Genomic DNA, 17539 nt, shown 5'->3' with positions numbered 1-17539 from the left:
AGTCTGACGACAACCATATGTAAATATATATATATATATATAATAAATACATATGTATATAATAAATAATGGTCAGCTAAATACCTAATTGATAAACATAACTTTTTTAAAACATAGGCAAATATGTTCACTATTTACGTATCATTATGACTAGGTTATAAATATTTGGTTAAAATTTAATCAAAAAATCGTAATTGAAAAATTAAATAATTCGTACCTTAAGAGATTGCTATTCCTCCTTTCTTTAGAAAAATATATACAGACTTCATATATTTATATCGCTTTTTAATTAATAAATCGTTCTGCATATCATCTTCACATCTTTATACTTATTCAGTAATAAAAGAAATATGTACAATTCATTGTTATAATCTCTTGAAACAATTGTATTATCAATATCCACCCAAATTTTCATGCAGGCTTGGTTGTGAAGACTGTATAATCTGAAAGCAATATATACAAATAAATTTCTCTAATCAAATATGAAAATCTTTCTATTCGTGAAATAATGAATATACGTATTATCCATAAATACGTATATATGTATAGGTGCGATAGGTTTTATAAGAAACAAAATGAATATGTGTCAACAGCAAATACAAAAGTGAGAAACTTTATTTATTCTTCAACAATATACATTTATGGTTAACCATTCCGGCTTTATTTCCCGGTTTAACAAAATCATGTAGTCACAATTAGGAATATTAAGAAGTAATTTAACAATCAAAATACTATTCTTTGTAGCAATAAATATGTTTTAAAAAAAAAGATTTAACATATTATGTTTTGTTAACTAATAATAAAAAGTTTATCAAATGCCTATATACATTATTCAGTATAAAATTACAGTATAAAATTTGTAACATTTCCATACAAGACTATAAAATATTTAAAATCTAATCTGTTGAATATTTATTGATGATATACTATTTGGAATGACTTCGGCCCAATTACTTTATATTCAATTTTGCTACACATACGTTATATGTATTCTCTATGTGATCTTATAAAAGATAAAAAAATGTGATTTATTTAAAAAATTAATTCGGACATAAAGTTCGTCACTTTAATACTGTGTTATAAAATATTACTAAGGGTATCATCGAATCAATGAAAATGAGAATGATGAGCCATATATCAAGAGCATTCCAAGCAATAAATATATCAATAAGCTATCTGTAACAGAATAGTAACGCGACATTTTCAATCTCCTGGCATTTAAAATTCTCGCATTTGAACGAATATGTTAGAGCAGATACCCGTTTGGAAAAATTTGGTCTTGTGAAAAGGTCTTGCGACAGGATTGACAGCTCTAAAAACCTTGCGTCTAAGCGGACTGAATACAGCACCTCTTTGATTATTAGGCTCTGCTAATGCTAATGCAGGATTTATTTGTTTGGATGATGAACTCTCTTGTAGTTTTTGTGCGCCTAGTTGCAAGGACTTGCCTCTTTCTGCTTTTTCCTGAATAGATTCTAACACAGGTTGAATAGCACCGAGCAATGGTCGCTTGAATGGTTCTGCAGACCAACATTGTTCCATTAACGTCCAGCATTCCTCGTCAAAATGTGATAATCTTTCAGGCCTAAGTCCTAATGTAAATACATTCGCTTAATACTTCATGTAACGTGAGTATGTAATAATAAGAAAGTCTGAGACCAATAGGAACTTAAATCAGTAAATTATCAACTATCAGCTCAAGAATAATAACATACATTCTTTGTTGAATTAAATTAAGAGAGATTTTATATAAATATTAATATAATTTTTGTAAAATATGAAATTGATCTTTTCTTTTTTTTTTTTCAGAAAAAATGTGTTTATAATTTTGGCTCAATCTTTTCCTCTATATGTAATAAAGTAATACCTTTTCGTACGCTTGTCCATAATTGCTCCTTATTATGAAATTGTTCAAATGCGTATGGTAATCGAACCTTCCCAGCACATATATACCAAAACAAGATACCAAAGGCATAGACATCGACACTGCTATCGTAATGACCAGACAGGAGTTCCGGTGCCATGTGAATCGGCGTTCCTACGATACTGCCTGACATCATAGCTTCGGTAATACAAAATCCGAGATCAGTTAATTTAGCTCTGTTTTCTACATCAAGTAAGACATTTTTTAGTTTGATATCACGATGAACCAGACCTTGCGAGTGAAGGTAGCGTATTCCTTCCAATACATCTATTGCTATTTGTATACGTTCAAACCATGAAAGACCAGCATGTATACCACAGTATAAATCACGACTTAATCGATCAGTGATTAAGAGAACTGCAGTGCCCAATCCGAATCCTCCGCCGTACAATTGATCTACAACAGATCCGCGAAGTTTCACTATCCTTTTATGGTCTGGTATCGACCTGGTATAATAAACTTCCATTGCGAGATCGTTCCAATGTCTCTCGTCCGGTGGAATAACGGATTTTACTGCGCATGGACCTGGTGCTCCACCCCAACCATCGCAAGCAAATACTACACCATACTGTCCTCTGCCAATCTCTTTGCCATAATGAGGAATGCCAAAACGAATCGCATCCATCATCGACGTGGACTCCAATGCGAGTTTAGCTAACTTAGGTGCGTGGTACTTTCGTATAGCTATTCTCTGCTCCTCGGTTCTTTCTAGCTTTCCTGAATAATAATTCTCTAGAGATTTCAAGGCAGTCTGGAAAGCGTCGTGCGATGATTTTAGTTTGTCTCTGAATTGCATGGAAATTGTCTTTGCCAATCTTGCTGCCGATAAAGAATTCAAGATATCGACAGTAACTTGTCTCCTCCAAGTCGCATTCAAAGTCGGAGTGGGGGTCCATGGTAGCGGTAAAGATTTGAAGAGCTGTCTCAATCTTTCCAGGAACGAATGCACTAAAGATGGTGACGAATTATGCAATTCCACATTGTATGCTGCGGAAAGTATTTGCTTTAAGGCATCGCTAGCTAGCAGGCTGCTATCGTGTTCGTAAGTCTTTTCGAGACTTATTAAACAACGTTGAAGAGTCCCAATAAAAGTTTCCCGAAGACAGTTGACCGAATTTACGAGCTCCTTTGCGACTTTCTCGCCCAAGCGACCTAACACGAATCGTTGAACTTCCGATGTCGCGACGCGAACAGTAACGGTCCACTCTGCTTGTTCACTATTATTGAATGGAACAGTCTGATACTGGAAAATATCATCGGTGGATTCTAATATATCATCTTTCATTTCCTGAATAATACATTGTATTAATTCAGTCAATTCCATTTGCTGTTCATTAACAACCTTCATTAGACTATCATAAAGTTCATTTTCTTTTTGCTGGGCGTATTGTATCCTTCTAGGAGTGATCTGTATTTTTCGTGCCATGTCAAATGCACTTAAAATAAATTTACGTAGACTGGTCGTGTGTATTTCATTCAAATAAGTACTTGCATTAATCAAATAGCTTTGCAAGCAGGCACGCGTAAAATGTAAAATGCGGTCCGTTTTTTTGCATGAATCCACTAGATCACTTGAATTATTAACATACTGCTCGCCAACAAGCCATATTAATTGATGAACTTCCACAGACTCTTCCATTCCTAGGAATCCTAAACTGCTTAACTGATCCAGCCATGTTAGACCAAGTGAATTCATTTTGTCAATATTAATACTATCATCACTTTTTGACTCTTTAGATACGCTCGACACTTCTATCCGACTTTGCAGGCTATGCTGCTCAGATTCAGTCAATTCTGCATCTGTGCCATCCAGCAAAACGTTAGCTAATGACGATATGAATAAAATTGGATTATAAGGATAAGTCTCTTTCAAATCTCTCAATTCTTCCAAGTTTTCCTCAGTCAACGGTTGTTCTCCAAGAGCATAAAGAAAGATGGGTAAAATTTTCAATAGACCTTTAGCAAGAATTGTTACTACACCATTGTTGGGGACAACAAATATTTGAACACCTTCTTTCAGTACTGCTTGATCTAACTTCACTTCGAGCACTGTAGGACAATTGATATCTTCGTTCATTGACTTTTCCAGATCTTCGAGAGGAAGTGTGCTCCATGACTTTTCATTTGCCTTTAACGTCTCGACTACTTCATACTCTAAACCTAATGTAAGACTGACATGATTTGTATGACCATAAATAATCTTGACCCATCTCCATGAATCGTTAGACAGTGGTAAAATATCAACAGAAAGTAAATTGTTGACCAGCGAAGCTTTGGCTTTATTGTCTTGTCCAAAAATAACTATTGCAGGAGAATTATTAAGAATGTGTGTCACCCTGTCCAAGGTCAAAGGTGGCAGCAATTCCTCGATAATATTTTCTACAAGAAATGTCATATACCTATAAATATCATATACCTAAGGTTCATTAATAGTATAAATATCATATATCTAAGGTTCAACTAGCATATATCTAAGGTTCACTAGTAATGTAATGGATTTATCAATTTAACAAAAATATCAAATATAGATAATTACCTCCAGGGAAAAAGTTTTCAAGTTTTATTACTTCTAAAGTACGCTGCGTTTCCTCAAGTATATGTCGTAGCTGATTCCTGTTCCTCTGATATCTCTTAAATTCTTGTGGTAAATTGCTTACCATTTTTCCCACGTTATTTCAGTCATACATACATTCCAGAAAATGGTCATACCCTATCAACATTATTATACAGTTAATTAAATGACAGAAATGCCCCTTAATACATATTTATATAGAATCAGACTCAAAAAGCAATATGACAATGTGTTAAACATTAGGTACATGTATCAGTATATATTCCTCAAATTATGAATGAAACATAATAGGTTATAACGCATGCATGCAAATTTATCACTTTCGTCAGCGGCAATATATACATCTATGCTACGATCAGACGCAGACGTAAACAATGTTCTGAATCACGTCCGAGAATAATACTCGTGTTCACAAGACCGTCGAAAAATTCCAGCGATCAGATGAGGATTGAGGAGACGGGGATTCCTCTTGGCAGCGACCTGAACGACTTGTCATCGTTTCGCGGTTGGGACAAGCATTGTTTTTCTGCATGATCGAGACCGATGCTTAGCTCACCAGTATATGATCTCTCGCGGTTATAATTATACGAGCGGGAGAAGAAGATCGCTTGGTCCGTCAGGTCATCTGAGCACAGACAATCCGGACGGATCGCAGCGCTCACGCGAGACCGCCGCTTACCGCGTATCGAGACCAAAACATACGTCGCCGACGCATGCTGTCGATTGAAGACACTGAAGTGCAGATGCTTCCAGACCCTTCGAGACTACGCGCGGGCGAACATGCCATCGACGCGACGTGCTGTGCTCCCTCAATTCTCTGTGCTCTTGGCCACTCTTAGCAAAGAAAGCGCGAGGAGCTACGCGATAAAGATGCATGTTCACTTTAATTAATTAAACTATTTTTATGCATCCGTGCGACTCACCCGCACCGTATCTATGGGACTCGTTGCGCTTTAATAAAAGCCGTTTATCAAAAGAATAAATATCTGCTGCAAAAGAGGGAAAAGCCTGCACCATCAGTTGTTAAATTATCTGAAATCCCATGGCGAAAATATAAAAAAAATCGGAGTAAAAAACTTGACGTCTTTCTCCGAAAAAAAATTAGAGTATAAATAGAATAAATAGAATAAATGTATAAATAGAATGCTCGTTTCTTATCAATGTAAATTTACTTTAATAATCTTAGTTTAACTTAGTGTTTATATTTTTTCCTTTTTCCTAATCCTAAGAATTAGATAAAGATAAAGAATGAATTAAATCGAAATTAAAATTATCTTACTAATGCCCGTTTCTATCAATACAGTTTAACTTTAATCTCGGTTCAATTAATTCTTTTATCTAGTTTTAAGAATAAGAAAAAGATAAAGAGTTAGTTGAACCGAGATTAAGGTTAATCTACTTTAGTAAAAACGGGCTTAATTGATGAAATCGCTGTAAGTTGAACATAAAGAGATAGTAACAGAAGTGTAAGTAAAACTTATTTTAGAAGGTAAAAATTGAAAAAGTGAAATATAAAAAAAAAGAACATAAAAATCTCTTTTACATTTCGTTGTCTCTCAATTTTGTCTGTTAAAAATTTCATTTTCTTCTTATACACTGAGAGAAAAGTATTTTTGACTAATTTAATTTCATCATAAATAATGGAGTTAGGAACTCCATTTTTATATTTTTTACGTTATTACTGCTATAACATATTAGTATAATAATAACCATATATGTATAGTTCTCTCAAACGTGAATAAATTTTATTATTTAAAATAATTTCAAAAATATTAATATAATAAAATATCTTAAGATACAAATGATGATAAGTAAAATAATCATTTTTATTCAGTAAATGGAATCGTAATTATAATAAATTCAACTATTTTCTTAAATATATTTACTATTTATATACTAATAATAACAGCTTAAAAAAATATGAAAAATCTAAAACAGATTTTAAAGCAGTGCATATTATGTGATTATTATGTGATTATTATTAAGTACAATTGATTGCATATTTGCATAATTAAAATAATTATAAATATGCAGTTGTCCTAAAAATAACTACAAATTATAGTTAGATTATGATAATTGCAACTATTTTTTTTTCTCATACTGCATTTGACTTACATTCCGATTTTTATTTTCGCCAGGAAATTTTGAATCAATGTTTCGTGACTTCAATTGAAAAAATATCGATGAATACTTATCAGTAAAAATTTTAGAAGGATTATCCTAAACGTTTTATTATTCGGTCTGATTAATTATAACTTTATAATTACAAAGTAATTCTTGGTCTCGCTCTCTCGATTCTCTATGCTCCAAATATTTCAGCGATTATTAATGATTTAGATATATGTTTATTAAAATTTATAGCCTTACAGATATAAACACACATATCATGTATATATAAATATATAATCGATGACTTACGAAAGCCGTTATCTTTTCGATGACTGCTCTTGACGCGACTCCTCGGTCGTGATGTTGAACTTTATTAAAACACAAACTATTCTCTCCCTCTTCATCGTCCGATTGAATATTTCTATCCGATTAAGTTTACCACCATCATCACTGCTTAAATATTCATTTAGAAATACTTTCATGTATTGCTAAATGCGAACGTGTCAATATAATATAAACCTTCGTTTCAGTTGGACTGGTGGGACAATGTTCCGTTAATTATGTATGCGTTAGCGTCATTCGTCGCGATTAGGGATAAGTACCAAGAAAGGAGAACGTAAACAAGACTCCCTCATTCGTATAGATAATGCTATGAGGCGACGATATATTCTTTGCGTTCTTTTATAAAAAGAAATTGAGTCTGCTGTATAGACTTCTACGCTAATCTTCCTGCTCTATTAAACTCCTTTTTGTTTTTCCAAATCAATTCATAAGCGAAATCTGCAAATAAAAGATAAAAAAGAAATGTTTTTAGAGAAAAGTTGCCAGTTGTGCGAATCTGTTCGAATAGACACAGAAGCGTTGTTGCAATTAAAAACTGTTCTCTTTGGATGATTCCAAAGTTTGAGTAATTTAATCAGTGATTAATTAACAATTTACATGCGGCGAAATTTCTAGTTACATCTCTGACGAAAATAAAAATCGAAGGGTAAGTCGAATGTAAAGAGAAAGTAAAAACGTAATAAAATTTTTTGCCTCTTAAAAGCTTCGTTTATGCTTTTATTCTGTTATACATTTGACTTATACTCCGATTTTTTTTTGTCAGGAATAACACATAATTCGTCACTAATTTTTTTTATGCATCAAACTACAAAAAATGACTGTAGAAACTGATCAAAATCTACCGTAACGTTAATTAGATAAACATAATATATATTTTTTTTATTACAAAACGATAGATTCTGCTCGATTTCTGCTAAAATTATATAATCTGACTGTAAATACTTCTTGACAAATGAATCTTCAATCAAGTTAATGGAAGTTTTGATATATCGACGTCAACTCCGCATGAAATATTTAACTTACACAAACGTCATTAATCATTTTTTATTTTGTTCTGGCCAGCAATTTATAAAACTTATATAAAATTTTTTATTTTTGTATAATAAAAATTTATATAAAATTTATTCTCAAATTTACTTCTTAAGAACATTTATTTCTCAAGAACATGTGCATTTCACATAAAGTAATCGAGTTTCGCAAATACGCGCAAATAAAGCAACATATATACATAGACATAAAAAATAAAGCGAAAAATATCGCGAACCAGACGTAATCGTGAATCATCCACGCTTCATTTCGCCTGAGAGATTCCAGTAAAATCTACTTGATAAAATTATTTTGTTCTCATTACGTCGTATATGTATATACATCTGTTGATCTGACGAATAATCGCCCCGACCTTTGTGGAAATCTCCATTATGCTATCAATCATTTCGAATACTCGCGCGCTGTCAATAGGATCTCATAGAAACGGCCTTTCACCCTTTTAAAACATAATAAAACATAACCTCTGAAATTGAGCGAACCCGCCATATTTTTCCTAAACAGACAATCATACGATTTTGACATTTCTTATCGTTTCTCATTAAAGTAGAGCAATTCTTTTGCAGTTTCTCAGACTTATCTCTGATTAAGTGAAATGGCATCGGCTTTAGAATCTATGGTAGTCGACGAGAAACAGCTCCCTGAGAAGCCGGTAGACAGAGAAAAGGTAAGACAATAACAAGTGTTTTCCAGAAATGTTTTTTTCGTGGATTTGAGTGCTTTTTTTTTAATCGTAAATGCGATAATATTATACTTGCTTGCATTTCAGACATGTCCGCTTCTACTGCGAGTATTCTGCAACACCGGACGTCATCATAACATAATGGAGTATAGTAGAGGGAATGTGCCTTCAAATGAACTGCAGATATATACATGGTAATATTATCATTATTTATAACGGAGGAGAGATTATAAGATTCTATTTTATTAAGATTCTTAATAATTTAATATCAACTTTAAGATTAATCTTCAATGTGCTCATTGCTTTCTGTTTCTTGCTTTTTATCACTTTTTACTTTGTCTTTTTTCTTCTTATCCTATTTCCTTCTGTCATCTGTGATAAAAATTGACAAAATTCGAAAAAGTTAATACATAACAAAAAAAATATATGATTAATGATAAAATAATCATAAAGAATAAGAGATAAAGAGAAATAGGAAGCAAAGAACATATTATAGATTAGCCTTTATATAAAAATCATCTCTAATTTTAATTATTTTTCTGTATGAAGGATGGATGCAACTTTGCGAGAAATTACAGGCTTGGTTAAGGAAGTAAACCCGGACGCTCGCAGCAAGGGAACATACTTTGATTTTTCATTAGTAACTCCTGAGTTACGCAATTCTGGTTATCGCATGCGTGAGATTGGTGTTACATGTTCTGGACAGAAAGGTGCAGACGATAACAAAACTCTAGCCCAGGCAAGGTAATATAAATTTCAATTAGAAAGTTGATTCTTTTTTTAATAAGCATTTATATATTATCATGTATGTGTTTTGTTACAGATTCACAATAGGAGATTATCTTGATATATCAATAACGCCACCCAATAGAATGATGCAACCAGCAGTTAGACGTGGTGGTTTACGTCAATATTAATTTAATAACTTTAATGTTTAAGTTTCAACAAGAATATTTCTTTTATAAGTAAAATAAAACATATATTCTTACTGAAGATTTTCCAAACTTTTGTATTTATCGAAGCTGTCCAGAATAGGTAGTTTTAGTTTGAAATTGAAATATATAGATTCATATCTAATATCGTTTCTTCTCACTTTATTGCTGTTTTATCATAGCATGCGATACTCGGTCTCAGAGACATTAGTCTTGAGAAATCGTTAAAAGTTTTTTACCTATATCATTCATTATGTTTAAAAATATTCTGTTGCTAATATTATAATATACTATCATTCATAATACTATCATTCAACTACAAAAATACATGAATTTTATATACAGGATATATGTACAAAAATCTCAGACTTCTTAATTATCTTGAAAAATAAGCATTTCTAAGAAAAATGTTTCATACAAAAGTTGTAAAGTGAGTTTAAAATGATCTATTTACTAATCTTATCATTTTGATCTTATCAATTCTTTTTACAGTATCGAAGTCAGGTCATCGATTTTTTTTTTATGAAACGCATTTTTTATTTCGGTGTCGAGAGCTTTTCAAAACACTACAATAAAATCTCTTTTTCAATCGGAATTTTTCGAGTTATATGAGACTTGAAAGTTACTTAAGACAGCCTTAAATATAAGATTTCTAAAGCTGGTATTCATAGTCGATTCTTATACTTAAGATTGTCTTAAGATGTAACGAACCAATCAGAGGACGGTATTCATAATTCGTTCTTATTTTAAGGTCATTTTAAGTAGTGTCTTGAGATGCTAATATGGCTGTCTGATTGGTTCATAATATAATATTTAAATATAATATTTCAAGATTTTAAAATAAGCACGGACTATGAATATCACCCTAAAATAGTTTTAACTGTAATAATCGATTATGAATATCAACTTAATTTTTGACTTTCAACTACCTTCAGTTCAAATCACTCAACGTGCCGCGCGTGGCGCGTTTGTCCGATCGCCATGACAGTTTCGAGCGCGTCGGTTACAAACGCAGACAGAGCACGAATTCTTCGCAATAAATCGCGAAGTTTACTCATTAAAAGTGCGTTAATGGGTCGGAATTTACTGCTAAAGGAAATCCGCCTGCAATATCGTGGCTTTAGATGCTCGTCCATTGATTTAATGACAAATCTGCCATAGTGTGTACATAATAAAACAGATCAGTGCAGTTTATACATCCGTCGTGTAACAAAGTAAATTCTGTCTCGTATTTTCGCGTATCGTGGACAGTAATCGCGGAGTAGAATTGCGATTTTTATGTTCCTTCGAAAATAAATCATGCGATCAACTTTCAAAGTTTATTCAATAGCGATTAAATACTGATCGTATTTCCTTTGTTCATTTCCTTGACAAAGCTACTGATGTGCAGCATTCCCAACAAAAGTGAAGTTTGCGATGAGTTAACGGAGCAAACTGCAAATCCTGCATCACTCGTTGCTGGTGAGTGAAATTGAATTGATTGGTAAAAATGAAAACGAGGAGAATAATAATCTCTTCCAATAATCTTGATCTTGATATATTATTATTAGAAGGCTGTGAGTTACATTTAATCGAGTTCTTATTAAAAAGTTATTAACAAAATAAGTTTTAAGAAATATAAAAAGTAAACGCTATTTACAAAAGGATTGTTACACATTTTATCCTTTACTTTAAACAAGTATATATAAAAGTATATATAAAAACTTGAAAATGCAAGATCAAAAATAGAGTTAGAAAAAGTAAATATAAATTAATTAAAATAGAAAATATATAAGTATAAATTTTAGATCACGAAATATTCTCTGTTATAATTAAATTATGATTTTAATGGATTCTATATCCATTAAAAAAGTTAATTAAAATTATTTGTATACAAATTGGTTACATTTTATTTTTTCTAATATTATTAATTTCACTGAATTTAATATATTTCTCAAAACTTATTTTGTTAATAACTTTTTAAAAACTTGGTTAAAAATTCCTCAAAGATTCACAATTGCAATTATTTATTATATTTGAAAAATTCTTTTTATGGATTTCGTGAAAAAATTATTTATACCATCAAATATTATTAATATATTTATAAGCAATAAATTAATCGAAATTTAAAGATCAATGGTAATTAATTAAAGTATGTTAAATGGTAATTTAAATGTTTAAATTTTGTTAACATCGATAGTATATTTTTTGATTTACACGATAGTTGGTAAAAGAGATTTCTATTGCATAGATTTACGCATAAATTTTTCATTCCATCAGCAAATAAAATGGAAATGAAGTCTTTGAATTAATTGTAGGTAATTACAAATTTTGATGTGTCTTCTGAAAATACAAAATTATTAAAATTGATAAATTTAATGTAAACAGAAACAAGAATAAACTTTGATAAATTAAAAAATATATATATTTTAAATTATCATTTAAAATTAATTGAATGCATTATATGAAGTTTAAATCTGTTAAAATATTTTTGAAGATTAAACATATTATAATTCTATCATTAGATTGGTACTATTGGATAACTGTCTATCATTTATTTTAATTTACTATATATTAAAATGAAACATTTTGTTGCAGAAGTATAATATTTTCAAATAATTATATTTAGTATTTTATTTCAAGAACTTTTTTTTAGAAATATTTTATATAATTCAAAATTTTTCAAAGTTTATTCTGCTTTGTTTATTAAAAAGTATGTGTTACAGTCATTATAATGTCATTGTCAATCAGAAAATTAAATCCACAAATATATATTTCCTTTATCTTTTTAAAATAAAATAGTAAATATATTTTACAAATTAAAAAGTATTTCGGAAGATATATATGAGATACGGTGTTGTCACTAAATATTTCTTTATCTAAACGAAGTTAATTAAATCTCTTGGCAAGATTATCAAGAATATCATATTATGTAACATTCTAATATTGGCCATTTTCACTGACATATTAAACGAATGAATAAAAGGAATGTAAAAAGTGACCGTATATTTAAATCTTGTTTGTAGATATTGCGTACCAACAAAAAATCAGAAAAAGCAGTAGGAATGTAGGGGTTGATATGTCAGATTAAGCATCTGTAACTGACAAGGCTCCTCTCAAGAGATTTCGTTTGCGTATAATATTACAACGATACAATATTATATATTATTTGGCCAGAAAATAACGTAATTTAAAATATGGCCAATTAAAATAAAATTTATAAATTGAATATTAATTTATTATATATCTTTTATTAATAAATTTTTAAACTATATTTTACATAAAGTTATTGTCTGATGTAAATGAGTATCTGCACAGGCTCAAAACTCTCTTTTCCATCTCTTTTCGTCTCTTTTAAAATGAGATAAAGAGAATTTTAAGTTTCGTTTAAAATCAAAATAACGTTGATGCAACCGGGCCTAAAGCTGTTAGAAAGAATGTTTCAAAGAATAATTAATAAACTGATAAAATTAATGGAATTAATTTGTCAATATGCTGTATGCGTCGTTGAAAGAAAAGTTACTGACATATTTATAAAATGTTATAAATCCCAAAAATATTTTCCTTCTCATCATCATCATGTATAGTTATCATATATAGTTATATAGTGCAGTACAAGAATGTACAAACTAAATTTCTTACTATATATTTTTATTATGAAAACTCAAGCTTTTTGCGTACAAAAAAGTATGAAGATTAAATATTAAAAAATAAATATATTTAAGGTTTGAATAAATATAGATCCGTCGTTTATGTTTCGAAAAGATTGTTTTATTCTACTTAAAATGATTAAATTGTATTTTGGCTATAATATATAATGTTAATAATTGTTTAATAACAATTATGAATTATCGGATTACGGGAGTTTAAATTTATCAAATTCAACCTGATTCTTTATTACGTATTCGAAAGGAAAGATATATTTTGTACACATTAGTTTCTATATCGGTTATTGTTGGCGCTCGTAAAGTGGGAGAAGCGCAAAACGGCGGAAAGATTGTGGGGTGGCTTCTTACCGCAATCACCTGCGGCTATTTTAAAGACACTTCCACTTTAATTATACCAAACCGCTCTTGCGATATTACGATATTATGATATTACGAAGCATAAGCCGGGTCCCGGAGATTTAGGGTCGCGGAAAGTTTAAACTGTGCACACCCCAAAAACCCATCCCAGTTCTACCGTTACGATTTCTCCTCGACCGTTATCTAACTTCGACGATAGCGTTACTACCGCTTTCGTTTTCCAGTATTGCCGGAAAATATCTAACCTACCTCTCCCCTGAGTAAATATATAAGCTAAAACATAAGACGTTACTGCTGGAGCGATAACACGAATATCTAACATAGCTGTGCAATATTCTTCTACAATAATATTATGTATATGCTGTGCTAGACATAAAACATATAAAAATTTGATTCATTAATTATAATGTATTAAAATTATATCACATTAGTGAACATAGTTCAAATTAAATCCCAATTTATTTCAAATTAAAGATATTTTATCAGATTTGCTATAATTGCGAAAAAACGTCGCAACAAATATATAAATTATATTATATTACAATTAAATATTATTATTTTATTATCCAATAATATTATCACATATCAAGAAGAGAATCTAACATAATATTCATAATATCTTTATATCATAAAGCTTAATATTCTTTTTCGACGGATGTACTAATAATGGCATATTATCACATCAGACTTGCTACCGTAAAATACGCGCTATGTCGTACAAAAAAATTTTAATGAGAAAGTAAAGTTTAAAGCACTGGGGAGATCTATAGAGACGGTAGAGTGGATTTGGCGTGCATTAAGGGCCGCACCTTCTCTCGAAAATTCGCGGGTGTAATCAGTAATCAAATTTATTAGTTTCTATTGTCTTGGGGGGCGAAATTCTTTTCCGATTTTATGGCGTGGAAAGACGATATAATAAGGAGAGAGCCGCCTCGAGCGAAGCTGCGAGTAACGAGGGAATAAGAATGGCTAGGTGGGGGTGGCTTCGGGGGTGGCTCGGTTCCTCGGCAGGAGGAGGGCAAGATTTACTGGACTCGCTAGTGGCCGCCAAGTTCGTAAGGGATGTCTTCTCGAAAATATTAAAGCGATATAATGTGAGCACGCGAGAACTTAAACGAGCGTTTTAGAGAATGATAAAATGCTTATTGAATTGTTGTTTAAACATAGAAATTTATTCAGAATTACATGATTTTAGAATTACATAGTTTCAGAATTACTTACTGGTTTCTATTGTTTACTTTTAATTATTCTAAGCAAATTAGAAAACTTTTATCTACTTTACTTTATAAAACTGTTATATGGCTTTTTAATAATTTTTCGATTTTTTTTTAAATTCACAGTATTTCATTAATACTTTCAAATATATAAATAAAATTATTTTTTTTACGCTATCTTTTTATATTGCTATTGAAATTTATTTTTTGTGACAAAACCTCGGACAACGTGCGTGTATTTTTATTTTTCACTTTTTAAATTATTTATAATAAAAATGTTATATAATTATATAATTATTTATATTGCGAGTAGATAATATTAATAAGTATTTTATCAAATTTAAAAGTGCATGAGTTCTGAAGCAAATGTTGAATTCGTTTTATCCATAAAGTTCGTAAGAATATATATTACGGAAATCGCGAGATCAGAATGAAAGCAATAACTCAAATTTTCCAGATTTATTAATTTCCGAAAGAGCATCGGAGCCGCGAACGCATCAGAATCGATTCGCACCGGTGCAGTGACAAGAAATCTGTTGACTCAGGAGCGCGAGAGGTGGCTGTAATAAAAATAAATATTCCCAATGTATGCGAACCAAGCGGGACGAGCGGGAACAATAAAGTACGGGGGTTGCGAGAGGTAAAAAGGTGGTGGCGGGCACGACGTCGTTTCCCGCTTGTATGCTCCATAACGATATATAAAGCCGACATATTTCCGAATAAATCGTTTTTTTCAAATCTCTTGCATAGAACGACCGATAAACTCGACGTGGATAGCTCATGCCGAGGGGGTCGTACCGATACTTTCTCCGAAACCGAAGCCGTTTTCTGCTGTGCTGTTGTACGGATTTTTATTCGGCCATCGGTATATTTATAGATGATCGTACGTGTGCGTACGGCGTTGTACAGATTTGCGAAATGATTTACGTTCGTTTTTCGATTACGCCACTTCTCTGCAGATCCATAATCGGAGATATATGTAATCCACATTTGTCCACAATGGAATTTCATTACTTCGAATTTATGGACAGTGAAATATCTGTTGTCACCTTTGTCGTTCTTAATATCAGGTATACCATACATAGAAACAAATGATTTTCTGTCCACAAATAATTTTCTAAAATTATTACGTTGAGAGAAAGAGTTATATCAATTTTATAATTATATGTATAAAAGATAATTGATTTTTGTTAAACAATTGCAAAGATACTAATGAGACATTTTTCATTGATTGGATATAATAGCTCTAACAATTTAAGATAGAAAATTATTAATTTGTAATGTCTTAATTTCAAATATTATCTATCCATAAACATAGAAGTTTGAATTTCATTATTAATGTAGTCTTTAGGAGATTATAATTTCATATACAACACATTGGAGCTAGAGTTAGAGCGCGATATAAAAGCAGAAACACAAATCTCGGTCGGTTTCGGGCGGTTGCTTTCCAAGATCTCGGTAATGGACCCCGGATATACTCCTGAAGTGGATGTTTCCTGAGTCTGAATCAGCTTTCTAATACCAACTGCTCACGATATAGACGCATTCGTTATTTCGCATTAGTATTTGCAATGTAAAACGATATTAAAGCGATATTAATGTTATTTCAATGAGAATATTATGTATATAAATACACTATTTATATATAATATTAATGTTATTGAGTTTTCACGATTTTATTTTTCTCGATTATTTACAATTAAACTAATTTTTATATTATTATAAAAAATATAATAATATATAATTTTATAACATATGAATATCTCTTGATCTTTTTCTCTTTCAATATCTGAATTTCAAAAGCATAAAAATGTATTTTTATTTCTGAAAAGATTTGTATTCTATCGAGCTGTATTGTTTGATATTCCAGCAGTGTCGATGATGTTTTACCGATAAGTCATATATGGTTGTGCTTCTTTTTTCCGAACCCAGCAGGCTGTAATGGATCGCAACATCTTGCGGAGCAGTTCACACACCCGTCTAGCTTTTTTTCCATCCCTTTGTCATTTTGTCTCAACCTCGCAGCCAACAAGAGAGTAAAAAACTCGTATCATGTGGCCGACAATCTTTATGCGAGTTCCTTCTACTAAGATTTCTTTTCTTGTGAATTTGTTTCATTCTATAAATTGTTAGTCACATTTTTTAAAATTATTATCCTTCGATGAAAGTTTTTAATATCAAGTATCTAATAAGATTCGATTAGCATAATTTTATCATGATAATTGAAATTATTATTAAGTTTTACATAAAATAAACTATAACTGTTTGTCAAAATATTACGAAAACGCGAGAATATTAAAGCATTATTTTAAAATCAGTAAGTCGCGTTTCCCCTTCTCATAAACCCTCCCTCATCTCCCTCTTGATGAAAGGCATTAACACTGCGTTGTTTATGAGGCACCGTAAGAAACCAACGATGACAAGAGATTTAGGGGTGAATCGAGAAACGAGACGTTGCGGGAAAACAAATGGCGCCGGGGATTCTCCGCGATAAAAAATTGCACATCTGTTTACATTAATACCCAGTCATTAGCAAGTCTTAGTGTCAAAATTCCAAGTCGCTGTCTTCGAGATCGCACGGAAGGTCTCAACAGACAAATGCGATGGATCGCGCGCAGATCGTCGAAATACAGAAGTGAATCTTTTGATTAATTACACATCGGTGAAAATAATTTTAACTACGAATAATCCCTTATACATATTTTACAAACTCTTT

General features: G+C 31.3%; 2 protein-coding genes across 6 annotated transcripts; one reads left to right on the top strand and one right to left on the bottom strand.

Annotated features, from left to right (window-relative positions):
* Positions 1 to 20: 20 nt before the first annotated feature.
* On the bottom strand, positions 21 to 5312 carry LOC108688852 (dual serine/threonine and tyrosine protein kinase). Of its 5 annotated transcripts, XM_018195356.1 has the most exons (5): positions 5053 to 5165; positions 4461 to 4634; positions 1868 to 4303; positions 1449 to 1592; positions 21 to 443 (listed from the first exon to the last, which is right to left on the bottom strand). In XM_018195356.1, exons 2-5 carry the CDS (start codon positions 4582 to 4584, stop codon positions 412 to 414), a joined length of 2736 nt encoding a protein of 911 aa, XP_018050845.1. In that variant the 5' UTR covers positions 4585 to 4634; positions 5053 to 5165; the 3' UTR covers positions 21 to 411. The 5 variants fall into 5 exon arrangements, with proteins under 5 accessions (XP_018050845.1, XP_018050842.1, XP_018050841.1 ...); XM_018195353.1 differs by lacking the exons at positions 21 to 443; positions 5053 to 5165 and adding an exon at positions 5176 to 5312 and having other exon boundaries at positions 1167 to 1592; XM_018195352.1 differs by lacking the exon at positions 21 to 443 and having other exon boundaries at positions 1167 to 1592.
* A 3151-nt stretch (positions 5313 to 8463) lies between these two features.
* LOC108688860 (histone deacetylase complex subunit SAP18) lies at positions 8464 to 9590 on the top strand. The gene is made up of 4 exons (XM_018195367.1): positions 8464 to 8658; positions 8761 to 8867; positions 9223 to 9417; positions 9497 to 9590. Exons 1-4 carry the CDS (start codon positions 8587 to 8589, stop codon positions 9588 to 9590), a joined length of 468 nt encoding a protein of 155 aa, XP_018050856.1. The 5' UTR covers positions 8464 to 8586.
* Positions 9591 to 17539: the final 7949 nt, after the last annotated feature.

This window comes from Atta colombica, unplaced genomic scaffold (genome assembly GCF_001594045.1).
Source record: "Atta colombica isolate Treedump-2 unplaced genomic scaffold, Acol1.0 scaffold243, whole genome shotgun sequence".
NCBI lineage: Eukaryota > Metazoa > Arthropoda > Insecta > Hymenoptera > Formicidae > Atta > Atta colombica.
The sequence above is the reverse complement of the archived record's forward strand: the minus strand, read 5'-3'. Positions and strand labels throughout refer to the sequence as shown.